The following is an 18,885-nucleotide window of genomic DNA, read 5'->3' as shown; positions in this document are numbered from 1 at the left end:
ACTTTTTGCTGACTATTACAAAAATGGGAACATCAGCAACCTTATCTTTCACACAAACCATCCCCTGGCATGGCACAGTGCTATATTAGCACACTACCCCTTTGTTAAGAGAGGGGGGTTAACTAGGGGTGGAAACTCAGAATACTTGATAACGAGGACTCTGAGTCAAGTAATATAAATATCTATAAGTCCGGAACAGTAATGGTACAGAATAACCCCAAACAGTTTCAGCTGGACTTTCACCTAATCAAAGAATTAGCCCAGCAGGAGAAGCTCTCCCTTGATAAAGATACCCCCACACCGAGCGGGTCAGACCAGACCTCTTCATTATGTAACCCCACAGACGAGCAACCCCCAGCGGAGAGTCAACCTCCCAGCACAGATTACCACTCCCTCATTGAAATGAAGGACAAATTCACCCAGCTGGAGATAAGGCAGGTGGAGCTGGAACAGCAGGTGATTACACTTCAGTCAGCACAGACCCAGACAACAGCCCAGCACAACAATAGCCCCTTAACCAGACCCGGAGAGCTGGAGGTGGACAGAGACATATCTGCACTTTGGACAGTGGTGAGACAAATACAACAGGAGAAAGAGGAGCAGAACAGAGCACGAGAGGAGAGTATCAGACTGCTGGTGGAGGAGAGGTTGAGGGGAATGGAGGAGAGGGTGAGGGGGATGGAGGAGAGGTTGAGGGGGACGGCGTGTGACAGAGAACAACCCACTAGAGAGGTGGCCACCCCCACAGAGAAGCCAGCAGAACAGCCCACCTCAGCACCCAACAAAAGTCTCGACACCACAGCAGAACAGTCCACCCCAGACCCTGACCATAGAGTCGACATCACAGCAGAACAGACAAATTAAGAACCCCAAGCCCAGCGGCTCTCACCCCCTCTGAGCACCCCCCTGTCAGCCACCCTGATAGCCCTTCTGGCAACCCCCCCACACCCACTGAGGACAAACACAAGACACAGATTGTACTACTTATGGACTCAAATGGGAAATATATAGAAGAAAAAAAACTTTTTCCCAAACACAGTGTGTCTAAACTCTGGTGTCCAAACACCCAGCGCGCCCTCGACCTTCTGTCTGAGGACCAACTAGGTTCACCCAGCCACATAATAATACACACAGGCACAAACGACCTGAGAGCACAGCAGGAAAGAGTGGCCACAGCGCTGAAGGGAGTGATTGAAAAAGGCTTCTTCTACTTTCCACAACGCACAAGTGGTTATCTCCACCCTGCTACCACGAAAAGACTTCCACCCTGCCACAATACAGCGGGTAAATGCAAGTATTTCCCGTGACTGTGCCTCAAAACCAAACGTTTTCCTGGCCCACCACTCCACCCTGGACTTGAACAGCCTCTATGACCAGGTCCACCTCTACAAGGCAGCAGTGCCCACCTTTGCCCGAACTCTAAAGGACATCGCTCTCAAACGTATCCCCAACACTTCACACAGGAGCAACAGATCAATAGACACCCCACCCAGACCAGCGAGACACCCTCCCAGACCTGCAGGACCTCCCCCCTGGACCTACACATAGAGGACCCACGCCAAGAGGAATTACATCCAGACCACCTCACACCCAGACACATCCACACCCCCACTCCAACCAATCAACACCCCCCCCACGTCAACCATGCCCACACCCCATTTAGGCCCCCTCAGATCAGACCTATGCCACTCCTGCCCACCCCATGCACCCCACCCCCGCAAAGAGGGCCTCAACTTGGAAGCCACACATACGCCCAGGTAGTGAGCGGGCAAACAGTCCCAAACCCCACTCTCACACACGCCCAAGCCAATGGCATGTACCAGATGCTCAGCAGGCTCTTCTCACACTTACTGGCTTGAGGCCAAACCACAACCAACCACATTGGACACTTTATGGAACAAAAAGCCTTTACTATTTTATCCTGGAATATCCAAGGCCTGAGGTCATCTGCCTTTGGCCTGAAAAGCAGAAACCCGAACTTTACCAAAGAAATCGGTAATACAGACATCGTCATCCTGCAAGAAACCTGGTATAGAGGAGACAGACCCACTGGTTGCCCTCTAGGTTACAGAGAGCTGGTAGTCCCATCCACCAAACTACCAGGTGTGAAACAGGGAAGGGACTCAGAGGGTATGCTAATTTGGTATAGAGCAGACCTAACTCACTCCATTAAATTAATCAAAACAGGGACATTCTACATTTGGCTAGAAATTCAAAAGGAAATTATCCTAACAGAGAAAAATGTCCTCCTGTGTGCTACCTATATCCCCCCACTAGAATCCCCATATTTTAATGAAGACAGCTTCTCCATCCTGGAGGGGGAAATCAATCATTTCCAGGCCTAGGGACATGTACTCGTCTGTGGCGACCTAAATGCCAGAACCGGACAAGAACCTGACACCCTCAGCACACAGGGGGACAAACACCTGCCTGGAGGTGACAGCATTCCCTCCCACATATGCCCCCCTAGGCACAACTATGACAACGTAACCAACAAAAACGGGTCACAACTCTTGCAGCTCTGTCGCACGCTGGGTATGTACATAGTCAATGGTAGGCTTCGAGGGGACTCCTAAGGTAGGTACACCTATAGCTCATCTCTTGGCAGTAGTACTGTAGACTACTTTATCACTGACCTCAACCCAGAGTCTCTCAGAGCGTTCAGTCAGCCCACTGACACCCCTATCAGACCACAGCAAAATCACAGTATACTTAAACAGAGCAATACTCAATCATGAGGCATCACCCTAGGAACCAAAGGTACACTACTGACGATGCGCTCCCCAAATTTCACCACGTTCACTGTTTATTAACTCTTGGAAGTGCTTGCACAACAGATAGTAACATCTCATCCTGTGTTCTTGGAATCTAAACAGAGCAATACTCAATCATGAGGCATCAAAGCCAAAGGAACTGAGTAACATTAAGAAATGCTATAGATGGAAGGAATGCAGTTTGGAAACCTACCAAAAAACAATTAGGCAACAACAAATTCAATCCCCTTTAGACAATTTCCTGGGTAAAACGTTCCACTGTAATAGTGAAGGTGTAAACTTGGCAGTAGAAAATCTTAACAGTATATTTGACCTCTCAGCCTCCCTATCAAATCTAAAAATCTCAAATAGAAAACCGAAGAAAATTAACAACAATGACAAATGGTTTGATGAAGAATACAAAAATCTAAGAAAGAAATTGAGAAATCTGTCCAACCAAAAACATAGAGACCCGGAAAACCTGAGTCTACGCCTTCACTATGGTGAATCACTAAAACAATACAGACATACACTACGGAAAAAGAAGGAACAGCATGTCAGAAATCAGCTCAATGTAATTGAAGAATCCATAGACTCTAACCACTTCTGGGAAAATTGGAAAACACTAAACAAACAACAACACGAATAATTATCTATCCAAAATGGAGATGTATGGGTAAACCACTTCTCCAATTTTTTTGGCTCTATAACAAAGAATAAAGAGCAAAAACTTATACATGATCAAATACAGATCTTAGAATCAACTATTAAAGACTACCAGAACCCAGTGGATTCTCCAATTACCTTGAATGAGTTACAAGACAAAATAAAAACCCTCCAACCCAAAAAGGCCTGTGGTGTTGATGGTATCCTCAATGAAATGATCAAATATACAGACAACAAATTCCAATTGGCTATACTAAAACTCTTTAACATCATCCTTAGCTCTGGCATCTTCCCCAATATTTGGAACCAAGGACTGATCACCCCAATCCACAAAAATGGAGACAAATTTGACCCCAATAACTACCGTGGAATATGCGTCAACAGTAACCTTGGGAAAATCCTCTGCATTATCATTAACAGCAGACTCGTACACTTCCTCAATGAAAACAATGTACTGAACAAATGTCAAATTGGCTTTTTACCAAATTACCATACGACAGACCATGTATTCACCCTGCACACCCTAATTGACAACCAAACAAACCAAAACAAAGGCAAAGTCTTCTCATGCTTTGTTGATTTCAAAAAAGCCTTCGACTCAATTTGGCATGAGGGTCTGCTATACAAACTGATGGAAAGTGGTGTTGGGGGTAAAACATACGACATCATAAAATCCATGTACACAAACAACAAGTGTGCGGTTAAAATTGGCAAAAAACACAAACATTTCTTCACACAGGGTCGTGGGGTTAGACAGGGATGCAGCTTAAGCCCCACCCTCTTCAACATATATATCAACGAACTGGCACGGGCACTAGAAAAGTCTGCAGCACCTGGCCTCACCCTACTAGAATCCGAAGTCAAATGCCTGCTGTTTGCTGATGATCTGGTACTTCTGTCACCAACCAAGGAGGGCCTACAGCAGCACCTAGATCGTATGCACAGATTCTGTCAGACCTGGGCCCTGACAGTAAATCTCAGTAAGACCAAAATAATGGTGTTCCAAAAAAGGTCCAGTCACCAGGACCACAAATACAAATTCCATCTAGACACTGTTGCCCTAGAGCACACAAAAAACTATACATACCTTGGCCTAAACATCAGCGCCTCAGGTAACTTCCACAAGGCTGTGAACGATCTGAGAGACAAGGCAAGAAGGGCATTCTATGCCATCAAAAGGAACATAAATTTCAACATACCAATTAGGATTTGGCTAAAAATACTTGAATCAGTCATAGAGTCCATTGCCCTTTATGGTTGTGAGGTCTGGGGTCCACTCACCAACCAAGACTTCACAAAATGGGACAAACACCAAATTGAGACTCTGCACGCCGAATTCTGCAAAAATATCCTCCGTGTACAACGTAGAACACCAAATAATGCATGCAGAGCAGAATTAGGCCGATACCCACTAATTATCAAAATCCAGAAAAGAGCTGTTAAATTCTATAACCACCTAAAAGGAAGCGATTCCCAAACTTTCCACAACAAAGCCATCACCTACAGAGAGATGAACCTGTAGAAGAGTCCCCTAAGCAAGCTGGTCCTGGGGCTCTGTTCACAATCACACCCTACAGAGCCCCAGGACAGCAGCACAATTAGACCCAACCAAATCATGAGAAAACAAAAAGATAATTACTTGACACATTGGAAAGAATTAACAAAAAAACAGAGCAAACTAGAATGCTTTTTGGCCCTACACAGAGAGTACACAGCAGCAGAATACCTGACCACTGTGACTGACCCAAAATTAAGGAAAGCTTTGACTATGTACAGACTCAGCGAGCATAGCCTTGCTATTGAGAAAGGCCGCCGTAGGCAGACTTGGCTCCCAAGAGAAGACAGGCTATGTGCTCACTGCCCACAAAATGAGGTGGAAACTGAGCTGCACTTCCTAACCTCCTGCCCAATGTATGACCATATTAGAGAGACATATTTCCCTCAGATTACACAGATCCACAAAGAATTCGAAAACAAATCCAATTTTGAAAAACTCCCATATCTACTGGGTGAAATTCCACAGTGTGCCATCAGAGCAGCAAGATTTGTGACCTGTTGCCACGAGAAAAGGGCAACCAGTGAAGAACACGCACCATTGTAAATACAACCCATATCTATGCTTATTTATTTTATCTTGTGTCCTTTACCATTTGTACATTGTAAAAACACTGTATATATATATAATATGACATTTGTAATGTCTTTATTGTTTTGAAACTTCTGTATGTGTGATGTCTACTGTTAATTTTTATTGTTTATTTCACTTTATATATTATCTACCTTACTTGCTTTGGCAATGTTAACACATGTTTCCCATGCCAATAAAGCCCTTGAATTGAATTGAGTGACCAACAATCAGAACTCTCTAGAAATCTACCAAGTGTGTGAAAGGATTTTGGAATTACTACTTGCATCAGCAGTCACTAACAGAGTTTGGCTTTCACAATCCTGCTTATTCACTGAATTACAATGCATCAGTAAGTGTTGCAGGTCAGGCTGAGTTATCCTCAGCTATCCAGACACAGATGCATTCTTACCCACTATGTCCTCATAGGCGTTCTCCTCTAAAGTGTTTTTGGAGCTGGGCCGGCTGCTGCTGCGGGTCTCTGTGGAAACAGTGCCATTCTCTGTGTGAGAGGACGGGTACGAGGAGGCCAGGCTGGCAGCATCCTCCAACTCGCATGACTCCCTGGAGAGAGAGAGAGTCAGAAAGAGAGAGAGAGAGAGAGAGACAGAAATAGAGAGAGAGAGAGTCAGAAAGAGAAAGTAAGGGGATTGATGGAGGGAGAATCACAGAGAGGAAAAGAGGGAGGAAAGTGAATGGGAGGAAGGGAAAGACGGGAAGAAACAAGAAACAGGAAGGGAGGATGAAAAAAGCAGAAAATAATATGGTATTTAATCATGTATAGCTGTGTGCTGAGACAGTGGAGAGGAGAACTGCAGTGGAGAGGAGAACTGCAGTCCAGAGAGTCTGGATCATTCCACCCTGACATCCTCTACTGGCCGATTACAATCAGCGAGGACCACCTGAGAGGATGAAAGCCACTGTTCCAAGGAGACCCAAATATGCCTCATCCCTCAACAGCATTCTATGAAGCTGCCAATTAGAGAGAGAGAGAGAGAGAGAGAGAGAGAGAGAGAGAGAGAGAGAGAGACCTGGAACACTGGTTCAGAGAACCACTAAAGTAATGACAGCAACACTACACTGACAGCAACATGTGCTCCAATCACAAAGTCATTTCCTGTATATTTACCACCAACCCCTCCATTAGATCAGTGAGTTCACTCCTGCTGTCCTGCACCATTGACGGCTCATGGCTTTTAAACATGCTCTGAAATTGCGTCTGCCGCAGGAATGTTAAACACTGACTCCAAGTCAGGGACATTAAAGGATCTCCTCCTCCTCTCCGCTCATCAAGAGGATCTGGCAAGGCCCTGCCCTCAGTCATTGGCCTAAACAAGTTGTGCTCTGAAGGCAATTTAAAGGGGGATAAAGAACGAGGGTAATAAACAATATTAAGTGTTGCAGAAAGACAACAGGCTAATAGCTGCCTGTACTGCACAGCTCTACAGCAACATAATGAAGAAGGATGAGGAGGCACACTGGGAACCTTGGGATATCCACTGGCAAGACAACATACTGTAGGCCTTTGCTAAATAACAGGCATGATATAAGAAGAATACAGTCCTGTTTTGATGTTACTTGGAACGTTGTTGAAAAGTTGTTGGATTTCAAGGATAGAACAATTGATGGTCTTGGACATGAACAGTTTAGCTGGAGCTGAGCAGTGATATTTAAGGATGTTCTAATTCAACCATTATTACAGTACACTGTGTTATAGACATTTACAGTAATACTTTGCTTCTCACGGACAGCAGACGTCCGTTACCTGGCCTTATACTAAGATACACAGTGCCCTGTCTAAAGTAGTTGACATTTGAAATTTGTTTTATATTGCAATTAGGCTACTTAATGTTTGTTCAATGAAAGACTGACATTATTACAAAAGAACACTGGAAAAACAGCAGAAACTCAATTTAACATATTCCATTTCAATGGCAACATTCTAGACAAATCAAATTAGAAAAAACAGAAAAACAAAAGCCATGAACAATATCAATAGAACAATGTGATCCTCTTCATATGAAGCCAAAAATACTGTCTTTCTAATGCAGGAAAACATTGAGGCCTTGAGAAAATGAATAGCAGATTCAATGTTTATATGCTTACTATCAAATGCTGAACAGAAATGGCAGACCATTTCAGTGAGCAGCATCACTACAAAGTGAGCGAGGCCACTCTACTGTCTATCTGACTACAGCCAGAACTGTAGTCCGATAGATACACTTCAACACCAAGAAAGTAAAGCTTGGTCTATGATCCTTACCCCCATAAAAACATTCTCAGGACATGCTAGAGACATTTACAAATCCAAGACAAATAAATGTTCTAGTCGTCCATGTGCAACTCTCAGAAAGGAACTAAACAAATTCACTGCCTCTGTTTTTACTGCAGCCTGCAGGACCTATGTTTTGTTTTGCAGCTCCATAAATCAGCATCTCCTGTTTGCTGTGTTGTTTGATCAGCATGGCTGATTCTGAGGGGGAGGGAGGGCCCGGGGGATGAGATACACATGTTTTTACTGTCTGAGAATGCACTAAACACAACACAAAAACATCAGTTCACTGAACCGTGGACTTACTGACACATGCCATAACAACAAAAGACTACACTTAGAACAGAATGTGCTATTTAGAACCTTAAAGAGTTCTTCGGCTATCCTCATAGGAGAACACTTTGAAAAACCCTTTTTGGTTGCAGGTAGAACACTTTTGGTTCCAGGTAGAAAGAACCCTTTCTACAGAGGGTTCTACACGGAACCTAAACGGGTTCTAACTGGAACCAAAACAGGTTCTCCTATGGGGACAGCCGGATAACCTATTACAAAGCCTTTTTTCTAAGAGTGTACACGTCTAGAGGTGACGTGACTATTCTCACCTGTCCTGGAGTCTCTTGGGGGAGCTCCAGTCCTTCGTCAGATTTCGCGTCATGTTGGGTGCGGGGTGGTGGGCAGCAGGGGTGGTGACTCCTCAGAAGCACTGCAAGGAGGTAGTCCGTTGCTTGGCGACGTGCCCTTGTGGTTGCGGTTGGCGTCGTACTCAAAGGTGCGTTTAGGTTTGGGCAGGGGGTTGACTGGCATGCCCTCCGGTGTCTGTTGACAGGGGGGCTCTGGGCTCTCGGTCTCTGACCGGGTTGAGCTCACACTGAACCTCTGTCTGGAGAGTTTATCAGAGGCTGGCAGGGTGTCTGGTTCTGTGACCACGGAACATATACTGCTGCGTTTACTGGTGCCCCTACTGTCCAAGTCCTCGACCCCACCTATCATAACACACTTCTGTCTCGTTTTGTCTGGTGCATAGCAGTTACTAAGATACCGCGGTGGCTGGCTGGGGCTCTCCTTCAGCACCTTCTCAATCTTTTGTATCCGATTGAGTACAGCAGACGTTTCCTTCCGAGCAGACAGGGAGCTCAGGAATAACGCAGAGGAGTCGGTCTTTCCTGGCCTCTTCTGGAAGCGGCCCAGAAAATCACTGTCTGAGGCTGCCTCCTCTTCCTCTGTCTCTGGATAGGAGCACTCGGAGAAAGCTTTACTCATCCTCCGGATGCTCTTGAAGTCAAAGGTCTTCTCACTGCAAGGTGAGGAGAGGAGGCTGGGGCAGCCCTCGCTGCCACCCACACGCTCACCTACAGGCCTCTTCTCCAGACACAGGCTCATCCTAGGCAGAGCCACCCTCCTGCACTCCCATTCTGAGATCTTCTTACGGATGGCCACAGAGGATGCCCCTGACACGGGGCGGCTGAGAGAGAGGGTGCGCTTGTGGCTGTGGTTGGATGAAGGTCCCAAGGAAAGGGTGCTCCAGCTCAGGGGACCACCACTCAGTCCACCCCCCCCAGGAAGGTCCTCCTGTTTCTGGTTCTCTTTCTGCTCCTCTTGGCCCCCCTGGGCCTCCTGACCCACCTGAGCCCCACCAGAGGGCTTGTAGATGGAGAGCTTGTTGTCCAGGCAGCTAATGCTCTTGGACTTGGTAAGTCGGCTCTGGGACAGTAAGTCACAGGAGAGGGAGGCTCCACTGCAGAGGCTAGCGGTCTTGCTGCTCCAGCCGGCCCGGCCCAAGAGTCTGCCGTCTGTTTTGACGTATCTGACGTGCTGCCTGTTGTCCTCGCTGTCGCTGAGCGGGGTGTGGTACCGCCCCTGTGTGGCAGAAAGAATGGGGGGTGGGGACGCAGACTGGCACCTGGAATGAGAGTGGGGGGGGGGGGGGGGTCAGAAACATCATGATACCATTCCTTACAACGTTACTTTATTTGCTCCCAAATACCAAGATAATAATTTAGCTCACTTAACAGCTCGAAAGAGTCTGGCGCTGAGAGCTGCTGTGAATTCCTCTCAACACTGTTGACTGCACATTGAGAGAGACTAGGAGGGGAATACCAGTGGTTACCTCAGGTGTGTTCAGCTTACCAGTGGGAGTTTAATCATAGCAGCTAAAGTTTACAGGGCAACAGAAGGAGAAAAAACTCTCTCTTCAGAGAAGAAAGAAAAGAAAGGAAAACCCTTCATTGCCAGAATGTATTTCTAAGATAATAGGCAACATGAAAACTTTGACCACTCGTGAAATAACCGATGGAAAATACCCAGTAATGTGACATAACTTTGGCAGTACGGGATCCCTGTTCGACGCCAAAGCAAATACATATCTACAGTAAAAATGCATGTGTGGATTTTTCCACATAATTAAAATGATTTGGGTAGAATGTATGTATGTAGACGCCACATACAAAGCCATGGGAATACACCACGCTGAGAGACAGATGAGACGCTCTTAGCTCTTACCTTCATCAGCAGCTTACCACACTACTCCTGGGAGAGTTGTCTGTGTTTCCTGATGCCAACAGCTAACAATCTCACAGAGGACACCGGCCCGGCCCCTGGCTCATTACAGACTGGTCCATTGTTCACCTAACACCGTCACTAACGCGACGCTGCTTCTGCTCAATGCTGAGCAATGTGGATAAAACACCCTGCTGCTGACCTCATTTGGGCTTTTCACAGAGAGAAACACACTCTTTCTCACCCATCTCTGACTCTTCCGTTTCTACCCCACTCAGAAGACTTTGGGAACTTTCTGGACTTGGCTCCTGACTGAGGCTTGCGAAACCCAAGGCGGTGGTGGGGATCTGATGTCACAGCTAGCAATGGTTAGAATAACAAGTGTGAGCTGAGCTGGGCTGGGCTGGGACAAGGATGTGATGGCTGTGATCCGAGGTGCAGGTTGGGACAGATCTCTTCACACCTCTGGGCTCTGTCTTTCACACGGGGGTGGGGACTACTGGGGAGAGCGCTGTACAGCACCTGATCACCTGCGGGCCAAAGTCAGACTGTCTGACTCACTGTGTCAGTGACCTAACTCCTCCTCAAATCAAATCAAATGTTATTGGTCACATACACATGGTTAGCAGATGTTAACGCAAGTGTAGAGAAATGCTTGTGCTTCTAATTCCGACCGTGCAGTAATATCTAACAAGTAATCTAACAATTTCACAACAACTACCTTATACACACACAAGTGTAAAGGAATGAATAAGAATTTGTACATATAAATACATGGATGAGCGATGGCTGTGCGGCATAGGCAAGATGCAGTAGATGGTATAGAATACAGTATATACATATGAGATGAGTAATGTAGGGTATGTAAACATTATATAAGGTGGCATTGTTTAAAGTGGCTAGTGATACATTTATTACATCCAATTTTTAATTATTAAAGTGGCTAGAGATTTGAGTCAATATGTTGTCAGCAGCCACTCATTGTTAGTGATGGCTGTTAAACAGTCTGATGGCCTTGAGATAGAAGCTGTTTTTCAGTCTCTTGGTCCCAGCTTTGATGCACCTGTACTGACCTCGCCTTGGTGGTTGTTGTCCTTGATGATATTTTTGACCTTCCTGTGACATCGGGTGGTGTAGGTGTCCTGAAGGGCAGGTAGTTTGCCCCCGGTGATGCGTTGTGCAGACCTCACTACCCTCTGGAGAGCCTTACGGTTGTGGGCGGAGCAGTTGCCGTACCAGGCGGTGATACAGCCCGACAGGATGCTCTCTATTGTGCATCTGTAAAAGTTTGTGAGTGTTTTTGGTAACAAGCCAAATTTCTTCAGCCTCCTGAGGTAGAAGAGGTGTTGTTGCGCCTTCTATACCACTCTGTCTGTGTGGGCGGACCATTTCAGTTTGTCCGTGATGTGTACGCCGAGGAACTTAAAACTTTCCATATTCTCCAATACTGTCCTATCGATGTGGATAGGGGGGTGTTCCCTCTGCTGTTTCCTGAAGTCCACGATCATCTCCTTGACGTTGAGTGTGAGGTTATTTTCCTGACACCACACTCCGAGGACCCTCACCTCCTCTCTGTAGGCCATCTCGTCGTTGTTGGTAATCAAGCCTACCACTGTAGTGTCGTCTGCAAACTTGATGATTCCTGACAAATTGATGATTCCTGACAAACTGCTATGTCCAAGTGGCCTGCCTCCTCAAACAATCCAGATTGTACATTCTAAATTCTAAACAAGCATTACGGGTTCAAATCCAGTAGAGTTAACAGAACACACCTATTCTTAGGCCCCTAAAGTCTGTTTGGAAAGCAGGAAAGGTTTTGTCATTATAGCAACAGCCCAAAGAAGTGAAGGAAGCTGCAAGATAGGTAAAGTTAGGTATTAACTAAAGAACGCCCTTTAAAGCTTGATTAAGCCATAATGTAAATATAATAAATTAAATGGACCAGTTCAATAGCATTACTGAACTGTACACATATGAAGGTAAATGGACCAGTTCAATAGCATTACTGAACTGTACACATATGAAGGTAAATGGGGCCAGTTCAATAGCATTACTGAACTGTACACATATGAAGGTAAATGGGGCCAGTTCAATAGCATTACTGAACTGTACACATATGGGGCCAGAATTACTGAACTGTAAATGGGGCCAGTTCAATAGCATTACTGAACTGTACACATATGAAGGTAAATGGGGCCAGTTCAATAGCATTACTGAACTGTACACATATGAAGGTCAAAAGATTTACATTTCCCATACTCAACATATACACAGAGTTCTTCAGCTGTCCCATAGGAGAACCCTTTTCGGTGCAAGGTAGAACCTTTTTGGTTCCAGGTAAAACCTTTTTGGGTTTCATGTAGTACTCTCTGTGGAAAGGGTTCTAAGAATGTAGGGTAGACCTATTATAGAACAAATAACAATATGAGGGACAATACAGTGCCTTCAGAAAGTCTTCATACCCCTTGACTTATTCCACATTTTGTTGTGTTACAACCTGAATTCCAAATGGATTACATAGATGTTTTTTCTCACCCACAATACCCTATAATGACAAAGTGAAAACATGTTTTTAGACATTTATGCAAATATATTGAAATGAAATGCAGAAATGTCTCATTTACATAAGTATTCACACCCCTGAGTCAATACTTTTTTAGAAGCACCTTTAGCAGCGATTACAGCTGCGATTACAGCTTAGAGTCTTTCTGGGTGAGTCTTTAAGAGCTTTCCACACTTGGATTGTGCAACATTTGCACATTATTCTTTTCAAAATGCTTCAAGCTCTGTCCAATTGGTTGTTGATCATTGCTAGACAACCATTTTCAGGTATTGCCATAGATTTCAAGTAAATTTAAGTCAAAACTGTAACTCGGTCCCTCAGGAACATTCACTGTCTTGGTAAGTAACTCCAGTGTAGATTTGTCCTTGTGTTTTAGGTTGTTGTCCTGCTGAAAGGTTAATTAATTTTCCAGTGTCTGATGGAAAGCAGACTAAACCAGGTTTTCCCCTAGGATTTTGCTTGTACTTAAGCTCCATTCCATTTCTTTTTTTATCCTGAAGAGCTTCCCAGTCCAGAATGATTACACGCATACCCATAACATGATGCAGCCACCACTATGCTTGAAAATATGGAGAGTGGTACTCAGCAATGTGCTTTATTGGATTTGACCCAAACATAATCTGTATTCTGGCCAAAAAGGTAATTGCTTTGCCACATTTCTTTGCAGTTATACTTTAGTGCCTTGTTGCAAACACGATGCATGTTTTAGAATATTTTTATTCTGTACAGGCTTCCTTCTTTTCACTCTGTCAATTAGGTTTGTTTTGTGGAGTAACTACAATGTTGTTGATCAATCCTCAGTTTTCTCCTATCACAGCCATTAAACTCTGTAAATGTTTTAAAGTTGGTGAAATCCCTGAGCGGTTTCCTTCCTCTCCACTAACTGAGTTAGGAAGGAAGGACACCTGTATCTTTGTATTGACTGGGTGTATTGATACAACATCCAAAGTCCAATTAATAACTTTTCCATGCGCAAAAAAAGGGGCATTCAATGTCTGCTGTTTTTATTTGTACCCATCTACCAATAGGTGCCCTTATTTTGCGAAGCATTGGAAAACCTCACTGGTCTTTGTGGTTGAATCTGTTTGAAATTCACTGCTCGACTGAGGGACCTTTCAGATAATTGTATGTGTGGGGTACAGAGATGAGGTAGTCATTAAAAATAATGTGAAACACTATTATTGCAGACAGAGTGAGTCCATGCAACTTATTAAGTGCATTTTTACTCCTGAACTTATTTAAGCTTGCCATAACAAAGGGGTTGAATACTTATTGACTCAAGACATTTCAGCTTTTCATTTTTAAATAATTTGTAAACATTTCTGAAAAGATAATTCCACTTTAACATTATGGGGTATTGTGTGTTGGCCAGTGACAAAAACAATCTCAATTTGATCCATTTGAAATTCAGGCTGCAACGCAACAAAATGTGAAAAAAGTCAAGGGGTGTGAATAATTTCTGAAGGCAGTGTATGATACTCCACTAAAATGGCTCCTGGTAAGTGAGTTAACCAGTGCAACTTGACAGATTAACCCATACCATCAATCAGCATGTAGGAACAATGCCATAGACAGTACAGTATGTATGAAAACCAGATCACTACATATTAGCTCTGAGGGTCTACTGTATCTAACTTCTCCAGTTGAAACTGCTTAGTTTCTCATAATGAGGTAGAGAGGAGTGAAACTGGCTCCACATGCCTGGTTTGGACCTGGGGGTTGGACTCAGGATTCACTCTCATTAAACCCAGTCCAGAGGCTGGACTCATAGGTTCAGATTCCTGGACACGGTTTAAGTCTAGTCCAGGACCATAATGAGCAGTGTCCTGGATGAAGCTATTCATACATCATTGTTTTACAGAATAGTGCTAGCTAGATCACGTTCCAGTTGACTGTGGTAAAAGCCCAAAGTTATGTCCAATTATCCAGTGTGTCTAAAACGGAAACATATGCGATATGGTTTCAAGGGAAAGCAAATGGATAAAGACCAAACAAGGGTGAAAATAGCAAGAGGACATATGACTTTTAGTTACCAACATTCTCAAGGTTGAACCCCATTGATCAGTTCTGTAATTAATCTACCTTTAGTTTTGATTTGCCACATTCATTTGTAAGAATATGTCTAGAAAGCATTTTGATGGAGCAATGTTCAACATTAGCTTCTGCTGGGGAAACATTATTGCTAATGGCCTTTAAATCAAACTGTACGGTATATATCCACAGTATTGCTCCAAATGCACATTATATACTGAACAAAAATCTAAAGGCATCATGTAAAGTGTTGGTCCCATGTTTCATGAGCATAAATAAAAGATCCCAGAAATGTTCCATACGCACAAAAGGCTTATTTCGCTTACATTTTGTGCACAAATTTGTTTACATCCCTGTTAGTGAGCATTTCTACTTTGCCAATTTTATCCATCCACCTGACAGGTGTAGCATTTAAAGAAGCTGATTAAACAGCACGATCATTACACAGGTGCACCTTGTGCTGGGGACAATAAAAGGCCACTCTAAAATGTGCAGTTTTGTCACACAACAATGCCACATATGTTTTGAAGGAGCGTGCATTTGGCATGCTAACTGCAGGAATGTCCACAAGTGTCACACCCTGACCATAGAGAGCCCTTATTTCTCTATGGTGGAGTAGGTCAGGGCGTGACTTGGGGATATTCTAGTTTATAATTTCTATGTTGGTGTTTTGTATGATTCCCAATTAGAGGCAGCTGGTTGTCTCTAATCGGGGATCATATTTAAGTAGCTATTTTTCCCACCTGTGTGTTGTGGTATATTGTATTGTGTTTGTGCCTGTACACCACCTAGTCATGTTTAGCTGTTCGTTTATTTGATTTATTTGTTTTTTGCTTTAGTTTCACTTTTCAATAAATATGTGGAACTCAACATCCGCTGCGCCTTGGTCCCGTTCTTACAACAACTGACAACAAGAGCTGTTGCCAGATAACGTAATGTTCATTTCTCTACCATAAGCTGCCTCCAAACTCATTTAGAGAATTTGGTAGTAAATCCAACCAACCTCACAACTGCAGACCACATGCAACCATGCCAACCCAGGACCTCCACATCCGAATCCACAGAAAAACACAACCCAATTCACAAATACTGACTTATAAACCACTATGAGATGGAATCAAATGTGAGTGACTGTGCATATCAATAAACACTGTAAAGTGTATAAATGTGGCATATGCTTATGACAGTCCCACTGCAATGTATGGTGCAATGATGTCTTGCAACAAAGAGTCCTACCAGACCGTTGTATGGCAGTGCAAATTCAGTGTCCTCCAAGGAAAAGGAAAAATAACTCTTCACATGCAAATCTACTTACGGATGTCCTGGGTTCGGGCGGCTCACCATCCTTGGTAGAACTGAATCCATACTCAAAAAAACTGACTTGTTTTACAAACAGGATCACACAATATATATATACCATGAGTACCTTTCATATAAACAAAAAAGGGGCAAAAAAGTATTTAGTCAGCCACCAATTGTGCAAGTTATCCCACTTAAAAAGATGAGAGAGGCCTGTAATTTTCATCATAGGTACACTTCCACTATGACAGACAAAATGAGAAAAAAAATCCAGAAAATCACATTGTAGGATTTTTAATGAATTGATTTGCAAATTATAGTGAGAAAATAAGTATTTGGTCACCTCCAAACAAGCAAGATTTCTGGCTCTCACAGACCTGTAACTTCTTCTTTAAGAGGCTCCTCTGTCCTCCACTCATTACCTGTATTAATGGCACCTCTTTGAACTTGTTATCATTATAAAAGACACCTGTCCACAACCTCAAACAGTCACACTCCAAACTCCACTATGGCCAAGACCAAAGAGCTGTCAAAGGACACCAGAAACACAATTGTAGACCTGCACCAGGCTAGGAAGACTGAATCTGCAATAGGTAAGCAGCTTGGTTTGAAGAAATCAACTGTGGGAGCAATTATTAGGAAATGGAAGACATACAAGACCACTGATAATCTCCCTCGATCTGGGGCTCCACGCAAGATCTCACCCCGTGGGGTAAAAATGATCACAAGAACGGTGAGCAAAAATCCCAGAACCACACGGGGGGACCTAGTGAATGACCTGCAGAGAGCTGGGACCAAAGTAACAAACGCCTACCATCAGTAACACACTACGCCGCCAGGGACTCAAATCCTGCAGTGCCAGACGTGTCCCCCTGCTTAAGCCAGTACATATCCAGGCCCATCTGAAGTTTGCTAGAGAGCATTTGGATGATCCAGAAGAAGATTGGGAGAATGTCATATGGTCAGATGAAACCAAAATATAACTTTTTTGGTAAAAATGCAACTCGTTGTGTTTGGAGGACAAAGAATGCTGAGTTGCATCCAAAGAACACCATACCTACTGTGAAGCACGGGGGTGGAAACATCATGCTTTGGGGCTGTTTTTCTGCAAAGGGACCAGGACGACTGATCCGTGTAAAGGAAAGAATGAATGGGGCCATGTATCGTGAGATTTTGAGTGAAAACCTCCTTCCATCAGCAAGGGCATTGAAGATGAAACGTGGCTGGGTCTTTCAGCATGACAATGATCCCAAACACACCGCCCGGGCAACGACGGAGTGGCTTCGTAAGAAGCATTTCAAGGTCCTGGAGTGGCATAGCCAGTCTCTAGATCTCAACCCCATAGAACATCTTTGGAGGGAGTTGATATTCTGTGTTGCCCAGCAACAGCCCCAAAACATCACTAGAGGAGATCTGCATGGAGGAATGGGCCAAAATACCAGCAACAGTGTGTGAAAACTTTGTGAAGACTTACAGAAAACGTTTGACCTCTGTCATTGCCAACAAAGGGTATATAATAAAGTAATGAGATAAACTTTTGTTATTGACCAAATAATTATTTTCCACCATAATTTGCAAATAAATTCATTAAAAATCCTACAATGTGATTTTCTGGATTTTTTTCTCTCATTTTGTCTGGTCATAATTGAAGTGTACCTATGATGAAAATTACAGGCCTCTCTCATCTTTTTAAGTGGGAGAATTTGCACAATTGGTGGCTGACTAAATACTTTTTTGCCCCACTGTATACCTGTGTTCTCTGTTTGCCCGTTGCCAGTTCGTCTTGTTTGTCAAGTCAACCAGCGTTTTTCTCAGCTCCTGCTTTTCCCCAGTCTCTCTTTTTCTCGCCCCCGTGGTTTGGACCCTTGCTTGTCCTGTCTCTGTGCCCGACTACACTGCTTGACCTGGCCCTGCCTGCCATCCTGTGCCTTTGCCACTACTCTGGATTATCGACCCCTGTCTGCCTTGACCTGTAATTTGCCTAACCCTGTTGCTGTAATAAACATTGTTACTTCAACACAGTCTACATTTGGGTCTTACCTGAAACGTGATAACAATAAGTATTCAACATTAGTTGACCTGCGTTACACCTGGTCCCAAATGGGCGGGCCTATGCCCTCCCAGGCCCAACCATGGCCACGCCCCTGCCCATAGATGAAATCCATATATTAGGACTAAAAAAATAGATTTAAATTGACTGATTTCCTTATATGAACTGTAGCTCAGTAAAATAGTTGGAATTGTTGCATGTTGTGTTTATATTTTAGTTTAGTCTAAATTCAGTCTGGTTCTCGTTTGACCTATCAGCATCCATAACATTCTGTGATAGTCAAAACTGCTCCAGTGTAAAATCACTGTAGATGTATTTCAAATAGCAACAGAACCTGTGTAATATATCGATTTTTAACACCCCATATCCAGCCATCAGACCATTATACCCAAATGTAAGTTGAATCAGCCGGTAGATTAACAGCGCACATTCAAAAATACCCCCTTAGGCACGCCCTGGCCACTATTACTCCAGGAGTCATAAAACTGGTTTGACTGCAGTATTAAACCCCTTCACACAAAAGGAAAACATCAAGTGCAGAATTCTCCGGTACGGATAGCTACGTTGTGGTTGGGGTCTGTGAGGGTGTTCTGGTGGTCTGGACTGGGCCAGTTAAAACAAGCCTGCACT

General features: G+C 44.0%; 1 protein-coding gene across 1 annotated transcript in view; it reads right to left on the bottom strand.

The window, feature by feature from the left end:
- LOC135557743 (DENN domain-containing protein 2B-like) overlaps positions 1–18,885 on the bottom strand; it is an 80,809-nt gene that overhangs the window by 35,112 nt on the left and 26,812 nt on the right. The window contains 3 exon segments of the mRNA XM_064991314.1: positions 5,957–6,108; positions 8,419–8,479; positions 8,482–9,716. Of these exon segments, the coding sequence (XP_064847386.1) occupies positions 5,957–6,108; positions 8,419–8,479; positions 8,482–9,716 (1,448 nt within the window).

This window comes from Oncorhynchus masou, chromosome 2 (genome assembly GCF_036934945.1).
Source record: "Oncorhynchus masou masou isolate Uvic2021 chromosome 2, UVic_Omas_1.1, whole genome shotgun sequence".
In the NCBI taxonomy this organism is placed as follows: domain Eukaryota; kingdom Metazoa; phylum Chordata; class Actinopteri; order Salmoniformes; family Salmonidae; genus Oncorhynchus; species Oncorhynchus masou.
Note: the sequence above shows the minus strand (reverse complement) of the source record. Positions and strands in the feature narration are given on the sequence as shown.